The sequence below is a fragment of the Lithobates pipiens genome, unplaced genomic scaffold (genome assembly GCF_037356315.1).
Source record: "Lithobates pipiens isolate NorthernLeopardFrog02 unplaced genomic scaffold, aLitPip1_a1.2 Scaffold_3, whole genome shotgun sequence".
NCBI lineage: Eukaryota > Metazoa > Chordata > Amphibia > Anura > Ranidae > Lithobates > Lithobates pipiens.
This window is the reverse complement of record NW_027507790.1, coordinates 230209099-230225521: the sequence shown is the minus strand read 5'-3', so window position 1 is coordinate 230225521 and position 16423 is coordinate 230209099. Positions and strand designations below refer to the sequence as shown.

The window sequence follows — 16423 nt, the reverse complement described above, 5'->3', positions numbered from 1 at the left end:
AGGAAAGACCTGGTCTTCAAGTGGTTAAAGTAAGCCTAAAGAAAAAACAAGGAAACCCCTCTATGTTCTTATAAGTTGAAATTTGTTTGGCTGGGTATCATTTCTCAGATATAAAACATTGCATTCTGACCTCCCATGTATGACTCTTCTCCTCTTTCAGTCGGACCTCATACTGAAGTGTGATCCAGCCCATTTTCACATCGGCCTTCGCAGGTGGGACCCATGTCACCAGCAGATAGGGTAGGCTGGCCTTTTCGGTTTCATAGAGGAGGGTCAAATTTCTGGGTGGGTAAGTTTGCACTGCAGGAAATAAAAGCTTATATTTAATAAACCGAAACCCCTAAGAACAAAGAGAATTAAAGAAAGAGAAACAACATAAAAAATGCCAATAAATGCAGGGAGAGAGGTCTCTTTTGTAGGTACACTCTTCAGGTTCAGATCTCTTGTGCATTTGGAGTAAGCTGGTTACATACAGCACTGGCCCTCTTAGTCACCCGTCTAGTGGACTAAGATGTTGGGATATTTCCATCCCTTTCTGCTGGCAGACCCCCCTATTCATTTCACCCCTCCTCCCCATTGGAGAATCCTTCGACCTCTGTTGCTGAGAGAATCCTGAATGCTAAAAACAGGAACCAGGGGCAGACTGACAACTCATGGGGCCCCCGGGCAATAGGAGATTATGGGGCCCCCGGGCAATAGGAGATTATGGGGCCTCCGGGCAATAGGAGATTATGGGGCCCACAGGCAATAGATTATGAGGCAACACAGTATACACACACACACACACACATACAGTATACACACACAGACACACAATAAACACACATACACACACTGAAAAGGTACTAGAGAGGCGGGGCAACTATAATCTTTTTTAAGATTTTTTAATCTGGCAGGCAACCCTGATGGGGCCCCTTAGTGGCATGGGGCCCTCTGGCAGTGCCCGAGTGCCCGAATGGTCAGTCCGCCCCTGACAGCAACTTTAGTGCAACATTTTCCTGCAAGCTCTGAGCATGGGGCTAGACCTGGAAAAATCTGAAAGTGCGAAGTAGAATTTTTACCAGTACCTAATGTGTGGGAATAGAGTGTAATGGCCATGCACACCACAGAACAGGCTGGCATTTTACATGTGCTCTAAAAACAGAAAAAAATCAAAAACCTCTAAACTTGCCAGCATGGATTTTTTTTACTTTCTTTATAGAACCTGTTTAAAGAGAAACTTTTAACCACTTAAGGACCGGAAGGTTTTTCCCACTTAATGACCAGGCCATTTTTTGCGATACGGCACTGCGTTGCTTTAACTGACAATTGCGCGGTTGTGCGACGCTGTACCCAAACTAAATTGACAGCTTTCTTTTCCCACAAATAGAGATTTCTTTTGGTGCTATTTGATCCCCTGTGCTGTATTTTTTTTCTGCTCTATAAACAAAAAAAGCAACAATTAAAAAAAAACAAAAAACTATATTTATTACTTTTTACTATAATAAATATCCAAAAAAAATGTCTTCATCAGTTTAGACCAATATGTATTCTACATATTTTTGGTAAAAAAAAATCGCAATAAGCATAAATTGATTGGTCTGTGCAAAAGTTTTAACGTCTACAAAATAGGCGGCGATATGCGATTTTTAGCGGGACTGAGACATTGTGGCAGACAGATCCGACAATTTTGACACTTTTTTGGGACCATTGACATTGCTATAAAAATGCACTGATTACTGAATAAATGTCCCTGGCAGGGAAGGAGTTAACACTAGGGGGCCATCAAGGGGTTAAATGTGTTCCCTGGGAGGTGTTATTATCTGTGGGGGGATGGGATTGACTGGAGGAGGAGAGAGATCGCTGTTCCTGATCACTAGGAACATCAGATCTCTCTCTCCTCCCGTCAGAATGGGGATCTGTTTGTTTACATTTACATTAACAGAAAAGATCCCCGATCTGGCTCTCTGTGGAGCGATCACGGACATCATGGCCACTGGCCACATGCATCATCTCCGGCGGTGCCCACGCCTGCAATAGCGATTAAAGGGGCCGCCATACCGGTACAGCGATTCGGTATAACTGAGGCTGGTTGGCAAGCAGTTAAAGAGAAACCTTTAAACAACACAGGGCTCTAAACAGAGGGAAAGATTGCTCTGCTTATTTTCCCTCCAAAGCAGGGAAAATAAACAAATTGATCTGTAGTGAAGAGCCGCAAATCCTACACATATTAACACTTGTTAGACACAAAGCAGCAAATCCTACACACATTAACACTTATTAGACACAAAGTTAACCCCCTTGATTACCCCAAGATGTTAACCTCTTCCCAGCCAGTGTCATTAGTGACAGTGTATATTATTAGCACTGATCACTGTATTAGTGTCACTGGTGATGTCAGTGTCAGTTCCCACAAAGTGTAAGTTAGTGTCAGATTTCCCCCTGCACTATCACAATCCCACTATAAGTCGTTGATCACTGCAATTACTATTATAAAAAAAAAATTCCAGGATATATTCCACAGTTTGTAGACACAGTAACTTTCACGCACAGTAACTTTCACGCAAACCAATTATTATACACTTATTGGGATTTTTTCTTACCAAAGACATGTAGCATACATTTAGCCTACATTTTTGAAGAAATTCGAATTTTTTAAATTTTTTATTGGATATGTTTTATAGCAGAAAGTAAAAAATATTTTTTTTTTTCAAAATTAACCACTTTCAGACCGGACCATTTTGCTGGTAAATGACCAGAGGTCTTTTTACACTTTGGCACTGCGCTGCTTTAACTGGTAATTGCGCGGTCATGCAATGTTGTACCCAAACAAAATTTGCGTCCTTTTCTTCCCACAAATAGAGCTTTCTTTTGATGGTATTTGATTGCCTCTGCGATTTTTATTTTTTGCGATATAAACGTAAAAAGACCGCAAATTTTGAAAAAAAATGATATTTTCTACTTTTTGTTATTAGAAAAATCCAATAAACTCAATTTTAGTCATACATTTAGGCCAAAATGTATTCAGCCACATGTCTTTGGTAAAAAAAAAAGTCAATAATTGTATATTTATTGGTTTGCGCAAAAGTTGTCACATCTACAAACTAAGGTACATTTTCTGGAATTTACGCAGCTTTTAGTTTACGACTGCCTATCTCATTTCTTGAGGTGCTAAAATGGCAGGGCAGTACAAAACCCCCCCAAATGACCCCATTTTGGAAAGTAGACCCCCTAAGGAAATTGATAAGAGGCATGTTGAGCCCATTGAATATTTTATTTTTTTGCCTCAAGCGATTGAATAATGACAAAAAAAAAATTTTTTTTTTTTTTTTACACAAAGTTGTCACTAAATGATATATTGCTCACACATGCTATGGGCGTATGTGAAATGACACCCCAAAATAAATTCTGCTGCTTCTCCTGAGTACGGGGATACCACATATGTGGGACTTTTTGGGAGCCTAGCCGCGTACGGGGCCCCGAAAACCAAGCACCGCCTTCAGGCTTTCTAAGGGCGTACATTTTTGAGTTCACTTCTCACTACCTATTACAGTTTTGAAGGCCATAAAATGCCAAGATGGCACAAAACACCCACAAATGACCCCATTTTAGAAAGTAGACACCCCAAGCTATTTGCTGAGAGGCATGTTGAGTCCATGGAATATTTTATATTTTGCCACAAGTTGCGGGAAAATTACAAACTTTTTTTTTTTTTTTTTTTTTTCACAAAGTTGTCACTAAATGATATATTGCTCACGCATGCCATGGGCATATGTGAAATGACACCCCAAAATAAATTCTGCTGCTTCTCCTGAGTACGGGGATACCACATATGTGGGACTTTTTGGGAGCCTAGCCGCGTACGGGGCCCCGAAAACCAAGCACCGCCTTCAGGCTTTCTAAGGGCGTTACAGTTTTGAAGGCCATAAAATGCCAAGATGGCACAAACCCCCCCCAAATGACCCCATTTTGGAAAGTAGACACCCCTAAATTTAGGGGTACACTAGTGAGACTAGGTAATAAATGGCGGGTGCCCTGAAACTATAAAAAAATAACTAACCAACCAGCGTCACCTGTAACAGTTATATGGTGATCACTGGTGAAAGGGTTAACTAGGGGGCAATCAGGGGGCTTTATGCGGTAGTATATGGGGGTCCCTGGCGCTATAAAAAGCTGCGGCGAACCTAAATACCTACCTGCCTAACTAGCGTCACCTGTGACACTAATACAGCGATCAGAAAAACGATCGCTTATTAGGCTGGGTTCACACTGGAGCGATGCGGGAACGCCACGAATGCGCGGCGGGTTCCCGCATCGCATGCCTCCCGGCGGCAGTTCACACTGCCCTATGCGAACTGCTGGGAGTGTCAGTGAAATGTTACTGACACCCCCAGATCAGTTCGCATATCGCAGTGCGATCTGCAAACTCGGATCGCATGGTGTGAACACCCATGCGATCCGATTCTGCTGCGGGCCAAAAAAAGGGACCCGTGCGAATTTGCGGCGGGTGCGGCGGGTGCGGCGAATGGCTGAACTCGAATCGCACAGAGATCGGATGTGATTTGCACTGCAGTGCGGTGCGAATCACATCCGTTCTCAAACCGCTGCAATGTGAACCCAGCCTTAGTGACACTGGCGACGGGGGGTGATCACGGGGTTAAACCTTTATTGGGGGGGTTAGGGGGGTACCTTAGAACTAAAGGGGGCTAACCCTAACTGCCCTAACAGTTATTAGTCACAAATGACACCCGCCGGGTGATCAGGGGGTTAAACCTTTATTAGGTAATAAATGGCGGGTGCCCTGAAACTATAAAAAAATAACTAACCAACCAGCGTCACCTGTAACAGTTATATGGTGATCACAGGTGAAAGGGTTAACTAGGGGGCAATCAGGGGGCTTTATGCGGTAGTATATGGGGGTCCCTGGCGCTATAAAAAGCTGCGGCGAACCTAAATACCTACCTGCCTAACTAGCGTCACCTGTGACACTAATACGGCGATCAGAAAAATGATCGCTTATTAGGCTGGGTTCACACTGGAGCGATGCGGAAACGCCGCGAATCCGCGGCGGGTTCCCGCATCGCATGCCTCCCGGCGGCAGTTCACACTGCCCTATGCGAACTGCTGGGAGTGTCAGTGAAATGTTACTGACACCCCCAGATCAGTTCGCATATCGCAGTGCGATCTGCAAACTCGGATTGCATGGTGTGAACACCCATGCGATCCGATTCTGCTGCGGACCAAAAAAAGGGTCCCGTGCGAATTTGCGGCGGGTGCGGCGGGTGTGGCGGGTGCGGCGAATGGCTGAACTCGAATCGCACAGAGATCGGATGTGATTTGCACTGCAGTGCGGTGCGAATCACATTCGTTCTCATAAACCGCTGCAATGTGAACCCAGCCTTAGTGACACTGGCGACGGGGGGTGATCACGGGGTTAAACCTTTATTGGGGGGGGTTAGGGGGGCACATTAGAACTAAAGGGGGCTAACTCTAACTGCCCTAACAGTTATTACAGTCACAAATGACACCAATGCAAAAAAAAAAAAAAAAAAAAAAAAAATGACATTGGTGTCACTGTGACTGGGGGGCAGGGGTAATTGGGGGGGTGATCGGGGGGTAAAGGGGGGGTGTGAGTGTGCCTGGCATGTTCTACTGTGTGTGTAGAGTGTTGGTGCAACTCACCGATCCGCTCTCCTCCGTGTCGGAAGGAAAAATACCGACACGGAGGAGAGAATACATCACTTCCTCTCCTGTGTTTACATTACAGGAGAGGAAGTGATGTCACCGGGGATTTCCATTCGTCGAGAGCGATCGCGAGGGGGTGGCCATGAATGAATGGCCGCCCCCTCATCCCGGATCGCTCTCGAAGGAATGCCGACCGCCGCAGGCACCGGGGGGGGGCCCGATCGGGCCCCCCACCCGCGGGCAGGCAGGGACTTATATATACGCCCATATGCCTGCCCGTGCCATTCTGCCGACGTATATCGTCGTGCGGCGGTCGGCAAGTGGTTAAAAAAATTACAAAGCTACGAAATGTCTTCAACATTACAGAAACATTCCAGTTGAATTTGACTAATGACTACTGCCTATACCATGACCTGGATAGAGGAGAATCTTTACAGACTTATGCCGCGTACACACGAGCGGATTGTATGGCGTACTTAGTCCGTCGAAACACATTTCAGCGGACAATCCGCTCGTGTGTGGGCTTCAGCGGACTTTTTCAGCGTGCAGTCCGGAGTACTAAGAATTTCGATTTTTCCGAAATTCTGTCCGTCGTACTTTGGTTTCAGCAGACAATACGGTCGTCAGTATGCTAGTCGGACAGACTAAGAATGACGCATGCTCAGAAAGGATTTACAGGGCTTTGCTGTGTCTTGGACTTCCTATTTCTAGTTCCGTCGTACGTGCTGTACGTCATCGCGCAAGCTTTCGTCGGACTGTTTGGGTATCCGTGTGTGGTCAAGTCCGTTCAGTGGAAAGTACGACGGACTGTCCGTTGGATTGTATGACGGACTAAGTACGCCATACAATCCGCTCGTGTGTACGCGGCATTAGGATGCCCAAAGATGGGTTGTTTTTTCTCATTGAAAGAACAAAAAATAGATATCCATACAAGCGAGGTGGACAGAGGAATCTTCTCTGCTGTGTTCTTGTATTCTGACAGTGGGGACTCCGCTGTCAGAATACACTGATCAATGCTGCAGCTGGTTGGCTGCAGGTACTAATCAATTGAAACCAACATTCTCTGCTTGTAGGCAGGTGCAGTTTGCTCTCTCCACTGCAGGTGGAGCTCAACAGCAGCAACAATGCAGAGGGATTGGAAGTCATGGGGAACAGGGTTCCTCTATGGTTTTCTGATTCACTGGGGCAGTGATCCAATTGGATGCTGGCCGCCCATGTGACTCTTGTGGCCATCCTAGGCATGGCAGTGTCTATTTAAGACCCTGGCCCCTGGGCTTGGAGTGCCTTTTGCAAGTGGGTAGAGTAGGGAAAGGTACCCCGTTTTTTAGGAACCGTACTAGCTGTAGGAAAAGGTTCCAAATGAGGGGTGAAAATGTAGGGTCACATCTCTCTGGAAACTTTCCTGATTGGGCACGAGACAGCCAGGCTGCATTCTGTCCCCTCTCTACAAATTCTGTCAGTTCGGCTGGAACCTACTTCTTCGTTATTGATATAGCGCCTGAGTTATTTGGTCCCACAAGCTTGTCACCTGTACGTCATAGAGAAAATGAAAACCGTTCATTTGGAGCATAAGATTTCGGCTTGTTGCACTTTTATCTTCTACCACTAGCTGGCCAGGTACTTAGTGGTACTAGATATGAGAAGGGCAACCCAAGGTCAGGTTATGGGTATATGGGGTACCTCAGCCAATGGGCTTGGATCCCTTGGCCTGCTAGGAGAACCTATATATTTGGGAATCAGGTGATCTCTGTTCTGTGCCACCTGGACCGCTGTCTGGGTGGAGGTGTGCGCCGGGCTGCTAGGCCGGAGATTGGGCCTATCCCGGGGGCGTCTGGCTGCTAGGCTGTCTGAGGGCCTATCCAGAAGCAAGACGGCAGTGCAGGGTTGGGACTGAGGCTTGCAGTCCAACCAGAAGTGCCGGTTCTGCCGGTCAGAGAGACTGTCAGTGGTCGGAGGTAGAAGGGAAGCTGTTGCCACTAAGAGACCGATCACCTTATTACAAGGGACCACAGTGAATAACTGAAGCAAGTACTGGAGCAGTATTCCCACGGAATGGGCACAGTAGAGAATCGGGAAACTTCAGGCGGTGATCAAGTCAGGGACCTAGCCAGCGGAGGTGATACTTGCAGAGCAGCCTTGTGTGTCAAGCCAGGGACCGAGCAGGCCAGTGGGGTGAAGCTTAAGAAGTATCAGGAGTACCAAGCTAGGAACCCAGCAGAGAGGCAGGGGTGACGCTTGAGGAAGATACCACCGTGAAGAATGAAGGAGCTCAAGGGATTCAGTGACAGTGAATCAGTGGGTCTAGTGAGAGACCAGGAGCTCAGTGGGCTGAAGAACTACAATACAAGGAGAAGTTGTAGTGAAGGTGAAAGAACGCTTTGTGTGAACTATTAAAGACCGTTGCCATAGGAGACAGCATTCCTGCACATGCAGATGTGCCTTCTGACTGGAGGCCTTTCCCTGCACGGTTATCCTCCCATTGGAGTCGGCTAATTGAACTTGCAACTACTCAAAGGTGTCCTGCCCTAACCCTCTTTCACTCAAGATGTGTCTGGCAACCCAATAACTTAACTATTCTGCACCCACCATGCCTCACAACCCACCACATACAGAAGGTTGTCAGCGATCTCTGGCCCTGGAGGTTCTCATCAGACCAAAGGAGGCCTGGGACCTTGCTACATTGGAAATTGTGCATGTGCCCATCTGGGTAGCTGTTGTGAACTGTTGCTGCATTACTTCAATACAAGTTTTATATTACACCTGACTGTGAATTATTGCCGCTGCACCCCACCAACATGTTCGACGACAGTTGATCTTTAGATTGACTTCTGTTGAGCAGGGGTGGCCATGGATGGATAGAAAATCGGATGGTCCCTGCTGGCCCACCAAAATCTCGATTAATCTAGGGCCAGCTCTAGTGGTCAGTGTTTATATTCTGTTTGGTTCCGGGGTAATATTAGGGTCAGCGTTAACAGGCTTTGGTTCAAGTCACGGCAACTCAACTGCACCTGTAACAAATTCTTAATGATCTCAGAAGAGCCTCCAACTGATGTTCTGTAAAAAGCACAAAACATTTACAGCCCAAAGACCATCAACACTAATCAGTCGTAGTTATAACCAGATCCCCAGAAAACCAAAATATACTGCATGCAAACACACAGAAATACTGGTGGCTTTTTTATCCTTCTAGACGCAGCATATCAAGTATGTGTAAGAAACCTTAGAAGCTCTGCCTACTACAAATAACATGCATGTATTTACAGCTATAAATACACATAGGCTATAGGATTGCAGAGCTTGCCAGTTAAGCCTGTTTATGAAGCATATAGATGCAAGGCAATAGTTCAAGGACAGATATTTTACCCTTAAGCTGAGGTTGTGTTTTTAATGAGTGACATTTTCCCGAAAATGATCTACACTAAAAAAAACTCTCACTTCATCTGTATACGCCAGAGAGCAAATAAATAAATCAGATTCACATCTACATTATTTAGATGTATACCTTATATTAAGGAATGCAACTGGTATTCTCTTGCAGGGACTAATAAAATAGACTTGATGAATATTGATTGCAAAAAAGTAGGCCTGCAACTAACGATTATTTTCATAATCGATTAGTTGGTCGATTATTGTTTCGATTAATCGATTAATCACCTTTAAAAAAAAAAGGTAATTTTGCTGCATTTTTACATATTTTTTGGCCCAATTTGTTGGGTAGATTAAAAAAACACAAATTGCCGCAAAAACGCATTATTGCATGCTTTTCTACAGCTTTTCCATTGAAGTATATTGAACCAAAAAAACAAAATAGCACCGTTTTGCATTAAAAAAAAAAGTCCTCGTCTTTTCCAAATATGCAGCAGCTGAAAAAATTATGGATGTGAACGTGTCCCATAGGAAACCATGTAAATGAACTGTAGTGCGTTTCTGCAAAAAGCACCAAAAAACAAAGAGGTGTGACCCAGGCCTGAGATGTTTAGTAACATAATGGGGTTAAAAAAAACTAAAATTAGTGCAAAAAGAGCAAGTATTAAGCTACTATAAGGGGTTAATTTTTTACTATGGGACAGTGAAAGTAATATTTACAGTAGCGATTTGTGCTTTTTGTACTATAAAAGGGCTACTTTAAGTTTTTTTCTAACCCTATTATGTTAGTGGCCGATTAATCGATTATGAAAATAGTAATCGATTAATTTCATAATCGATTAGTTGTCGATTAATCGATTAGTTGTTTCGGCCCTACAAAAAAGTCTATTGCTTTCAAGTCACGTCACATCTGACTTGCTCTGAATGGGAAACAGCAAAAGTGTGCGGTGCCACTAAGAAGGAAGCAGATGCTACATATGTGATGTGCAAATATGACTTCCCCTGTGTATATATGATCTTGCAAGAAAAAACCTTTTTTAAAAACTTTTACACAGTTAGGTCGATTACAGATTCTTTACAAATCATTTTTTTTTCCTATTACTGGCTGCTGGAACCTGAGGACCGCACCAAAAGTGGCAAAGGGCCACAGGTTGGGCGCTAGGGATTTATGGGATACAACCAGGTAAGCTCAAATCTGTTGTCATTTGTTGTAATCAATTTTGGAAGGAGACACACATGAGAGCCTATTTTCTCTTTTTCCATTAGAGAAGAAGCATAACTACATTCTAATAAAACAGTAGTCTTTCTTTTATTTTATTTTAGTTACATAGTTACGTGAGGTTGAAAAAAGACACAAGTCCATCAAGGCCAACCTATGTGTGTGATTATATGTCAGTATTACATTGTATATTCCTGTATGTTGTGGTCGTTCAGGTGCTTATCTAATAGTTTTTTTAAACTACTGATGCCCCCCACTGAGACCACCGCCTGTGGAAGAGGATTCCACATCCTTGCTGCTCTTACAGTAAAGAGCCTTCTATGCAGTTTAATGTTAAACCTCTTTTCCTCTAATTTTAATAAGTGTCCGCGTGTCTTATTAAACTCCCTTTCGCGGAAAAGTTTTATCCCTATTGTGGGGTCACCAGTACAGTATTTGTAAATAGAAATCATATCCCCTCACAAGCGTCTCTTCTCCAGAGAGAATATGTTCAGTGCTTGCAACCTTTCCTCATAACTAATATCCTTCAGTTCCTTTTTAGGTTTTTTGCCCTTCCCTGGATTCGCTCCATTTCCAGTACATCCTTCCTGAGGACTGGTGCCCAGAACTGGACAGCATACTTTAGGTGCGGCCGGACCAGAGTCTTGTAGAGCGGGAGAATTATTGCTTTATCTCTGGAGTTGATCCCCTTTTTAATGCATGCCAATATTCTGTTGGCTTTGCTTGCAGCAGCTTGGCATTGCATGCCATTGCTTGGCCTATCATCTACTAGGATCCCCAGGTCCTTTTCCATCCTAAATTCCCCGAGAGGTTCTCCCCCTAGCGAGTACATTGCATTCATATTTTTGCCACCCAAATGCATTATTTTAAATGTTTTCACATTAAACCTCATTTGCCATGTAGTTGCCCACCCCATTAATTTGTTCAGATCTTTTTGCAAGCTTTTCTCATCCTGCGGAGAAGTTATTGCCCTGCTTAGCTTAGTATCATCGCAAAAACAGAGATTAAACTGTTCCATAAATGATCCTCCAGGTCATTTATGAACAAATTAAATAGGACTGGTCCCAGGACAGATCTGCTGATCCAGACATTGAGTCTGTTGTTTTTCTAAAGAACAAGCTACCAAGCAGAGTGTATCAATTATAAGCCTTTAGGCTCCATGCACACTAGGAGATGGAAAAAAATTAAGAAGTTAATGCTGGATAAAAAACGCTTAAGATTAGCGTTTTTTTGTCCTCTTTTTCCATTTTTGTGCCAGTGTTTAGCAGTGTGTTAAGGTGCGGGCACAGCTGAATGAAAACAAAAGAATACTGGCATTAATTTTTTTTTTTTAAATGATGTGCGCCTCCACAAATCCATACCAGACCCTTATCCAAGCATGCAGCCCAGCAGGGCAGGAAAGGGTGGGGACAAACAAACATCGCTCCCCCTGAACCCTACCAGACCACATGCCCAACCAACATGGGTGGGTGCTTTGGAGCAAGTGGGCTAAAGCACCTTGTGCCCATGTTGATGAACCCAGCCAGAGTTGTGGGGGTCTGCGGGTGAGGGGCTTACTTATCGGAATCCGTTAACAAAGTGGCCCCCAGATCCCGGCTCCCTATGTGAATGAGTATGGGGTTCATAAGACCCCTAGTTATTCACCAAAAATGTGTTAAAAGTGAGTAAGAACACATAGCCAGTCGTCCTTTATCCAAAAAAAACTGTCCCCAGGTGTAGGTCCAATGTCAATCATGATAGATGGCATCTGACACTGTCTCCAGCCGTCTGACAGCTCCGCTTCGTAGCTGCTGCTGAATAAACTAAGTGACCCTCCTTGTGACATCATGACGTCATCATCAAACCAGCAGACATAGCAACAGGAGTCATTGGCTTCAGATGATGTGAGTCACAGCCAGTGAGGAGGAAGCTGGGACAGGGCCAAACCACGCTCTGTGTGTCTTATGGCTCGGAAATGAACACACACTTGCAGCATGCGGCTTGCTATGGTGGCATTCGGCAAGGGGGAGGGGCCAGGAGCACTGTTGAGGAACCTGAGAAGAGGAGAATCGGGGATGCTCTGTGTAAAGCCATCACACAGAGCAGGTAAGTATAACATGTTTGTTGTTTTAAAATAAAACCATGAGCCTTTAATTCCACTGTAACCACTCCACGCCCAACAAAGTCATATGACTCAAAGTCATATTCAGATATCTTCTTTTTCTGCTGGCGATTCCCTGCGATTCCCTGTTTTTACAGGCAGTAGGAGGGGACAAACCCCCCTTCCGCTGCCCTCCGGTGATTCTACCGGCTTGCCAGTGCGAACCGCAAACCGGAGAATGAATTGGCTGGTGGCAGCCATTTACCATAAAGCTGACCAAGAACCACATTGTCCCCAGTCATCTCTATGACCTTCAGAGGCCGGGCACGACGTTATGGGTTGTAAACACTGCCGCTGCCTTGACTGGGAAGCCAAGATATATATTTTTTTAACTTTAGACTTTCCAGCCTAGAGGAGAGATCTGGGGACTTATTGACCCCAGATCTCACTGTAAAGAGGACCTGTCAGGCCCTATTCCTATTACAAGAAATGTTAACATTCCTTGTAATAGGAATACAATAAAAATGGAAAGGGAAAGTGTCAAAATATAAAAATAAAAGTAAAATAAACAATAAAAACAAAAAAATGTAAGTGCCCCCGTCCTCGCGTGATGGCTCGCAGAAGCAAACGCATACATCCGTCGCACCCGCATATGTAAACGGCGTTTAAACCACACATGTGAGGTATTGCCGCAAACATTAGAGCGAGAGCAATTATTCTAGCCCAAGACCTCCTCTGTAACTCTAAACAGGTAACCTGTAAAAAAATGTTAAAGCGTCGCCTATGGAGATTTCTAAGTACGGAAGTTTGGCACTATTCCACGAGTGTGCGCAATTTTAAAGCGTAACATGTCGGGTATCTATTCACTCAGCGTAACATCATCTTTCACATTAGGCAAAAAAATCTGACTAACTTTAGTATTTTTTTCACAAAAACGTGTTTGAAAAATTGCTGTGCAAATACTATGCAACATAAAAAGTTGCCATGGCCACCATTTTATTCCCTAGGGCCTCTGCTAAAAAACATATATAATGTTTGGGGGTTCTAAATAATTTTCTAGCAAAAAAGATTATGATTTTTACATGTAGGAGCGGATTGCCAGAATTGGCTTGGATGGCAAGTGGTTAAAGCTACACTGGGTGATCTCTGTTATCTGAGACAAGTTCACATTTTTTGGAAACAAGCTGTTGTTTTTTCGTGCTTTGCCTCCTCTTACCTACATCACCAATCTCAAACCGATAAATATCGGACACGTTGGATCCCAATGCGTTTGTTGCTTTCACGTAGACAAAGTAGTACATCCAGAGAGAGGAATGGGTCTTATCAAAGAAGCAGGTGTATGGTCCTGACGAGTGATAGTCTGGGCACTCTTGCTCTGTTTTCGTTCTGAAACACAAATGAGAGATAATATAAAGACCACAGAAGTAAAAATGCTGAATTTTCTTAATTCTCTTAATATATTAGACTCCCCGTCATCACCATAACTTACCGTATATACTCGAGTATAAGCCGAGATTTTCAGCCTCTTTTTTGAGGCTGAAAGTGCCCCCCTCGGCTTATACTCGAGTCACCGCTGTCTGACTGCCCGAACAGCGTGTCGAGCAGACAGACAGCGGCCATTCTACCTTTCAAAAGCCGCGCCTCCGCCTCCGCCTCCGCCTGTGATAGGCGGAACACTCAATTTCCCAGCAGTCAGTGTTCCGCCTATCACGGACATCGGCTCATCCTCGGATGAGCCGATGTCCGTGATAGGCGGAACACTGACTGCTGGGAAATTGAGTGTTCCGCCTATCACAGGCGGAGGCGGAGGCGCGGCTTTTGAACAGGGGAATGGCCGCCAGGGCGCCGACGAAGAGCGGCGATCCTGGCATGGGACGACACGGAGGCTCGGGACGGGACGACACGGAGGCTCGGGACGGGACGACACGGAGGCTCGGGACGGGACGACACGGAGGCTCGGGACGGGACCGGACGGAGGCTCGGGACACAGGTAGGCTGGACACACAAGGCTGCACGGACACACACACACACACACACACACACACACACACACACACACACACACACACACACACACACACACACACACACACAGGGATGGATGGATGGACACACACACACACACAGGGATGGATGGATGGATGGACACACACACACACCCAGGGATGGATGGATGGATGGACACACACACACACACACACAGGGATGGATGGATGGATGGACGCACACACACACAGGGATGGATGGATGGACACACACACAGGGATGGATGGATGGACACACACACAGGGATGGATGGATGGACACACACACAGGGATGGACGGACACACAGGGATGGACGGACACAGAGGGATGGACGGACACACACAGGGATGGACAGGCATATCTCACCCTCGGCTTATACACGAGTCAATAGGTTTCCCAGTTTTTTGGGGGTAAATTGGGGGCCTCGGCTTATACTCGGGTCGGCCTATACTCGAGTATATACGGTACAATTCTCAGTAAAAAAAAAAAAAAGAATCCTGAAAGGAAACAAAATTTTGAAATGTACTTGTCCTACTCTGGCTTGACCCATGGTGCTGAGGCAAGATCCTGGGAAATGCAGAATATTCCAAATCTCGTGCAAAGGCCCACCTGATATTTCAGATACCCCTCATTCTCCAGGAAAAGTGTGAGGAAGTCAGGAATATGTTAAAAATATATACTAATTTGTTTTCCCTTCAATTTTTTTTAAACTAACTTCAAGGACATTAAGGACACATGGCCACCTCTCCTATCCATGCGCCTGCCCCGTTCAGGACACTGGAGCATGGATTCCAATGCGGTGGGGCTGTTTTTTTGAAGCACCAATCAGAGCCAGAGGCTCAAATAGGCTTCAATATAGGATGGGCTCGGGTTGCAGAGAGTGGACTCCGAGCCCACCCAGGTGTGTTACAACAGCAAATCCCCCCCGTCCCAAAAAAAAACACCAGCTGTCACTGACTAACGTAGACTTAACTAGACTTTTCTACTTTACTGTATAGAGATGTGGTCTCCAAACTGTAGCCCGATAGCCAGATGGAGCCCTTTGCTTTCGTTTACCTGGCCTTTGGGGCACTTTCATCCACTGGTACTAATGGAGGGGCATAATTCCCCCCCCCCCCGCTGACACCAAAGAAAAGGGCATTATTTCTCCCAATGACACCAACGACAGGGCCCAATGACACCAATGATGGAACTCAATTTCTCCCACTGACACCAACAAAGAAGCCCAATGACACTAATGAGGAGTATAATTCCTGCCAGTGACATCAAAGATGGAACTCAATTTCTCCCAATGACACCAACAATGAAGCCCAATGACACTAATGAGGAGTACAATTCCTGCCAGTGACACCAATCATGGAACTCAGTTTCTCCCAATGACTCCAACAATGGAGCCCAATGACAAAAATGAGAAGCACAATTCTTGCCAGTGACACCAATCATGGAACTCAATTTCTCCCAATGACGCCAACAATGGAGCTCACTGACACCAATGAGGAGCACAATTCCTGGCAGTGACACCACTGGTGGGGCACTATTCCTCCCACTGAAACAAACAATGGGGCGTTATTTTTTCACACTTACGTCAGGACTTTTTACTACTCCAGATGGCCACAGTTCGGGCCCTCCAAAGTATAAAGGACTGTAAACTGGCCCTTCTTTAATTTTGGAGACCCCTGGTATAGAGTTTATTTTTAAAAAACCTTACTTATTTTTAAATGGAGTGAGGAAGTGTGTAAAAGGCTAGAGAGATTCATCCCCTCTGTTTGTTCTGGTGACCATTGTCGAAGGTGATGGGAAATTTTAAATGTTACAGGTATAGAGGGAAAATCTCCCACTAAGTACACCTATTCCAATGAAAAGGGATTTCCCCTTTTAGTTATTTTATGTCACTTTGGGGTTTATTTACTAAAGGCAAATAGACTGTGCACTTTGCAAGTGTAGTTGCTCCAGAGCTTAATAAATGCACAGAAGCTCTGCTGACTTCCATCATCCAATCATGTGCAAACAAAAATGCTGTTTTTTTTTCTTTTCCTAGCATGTGATTGGGTATTCTTTGCAAAGTGAA

General features: G+C 44.9%; 1 protein-coding gene across 2 annotated transcripts in view; it reads right to left on the bottom strand.

The window, feature by feature from the left end:
• The window catches only part of PRLR (prolactin receptor), a 97804-nt gene that overhangs the window by 16915 nt on the left and 64466 nt on the right, over positions 1-16423 (bottom strand). For both annotated transcript variants that reach the window (XM_077462872.1, XM_077462873.1), the window contains exons 4-5: positions 13546-13715; positions 131-300 (exon numbers count right to left, since the gene is read on the bottom strand). In XM_077462872.1, coding sequence (XP_077318998.1) covers positions 131-300; positions 13546-13715 — 340 coding nt within the window. The remainder of the gene's footprint in view (positions 1-130; positions 301-13545; positions 13716-16423) is intronic.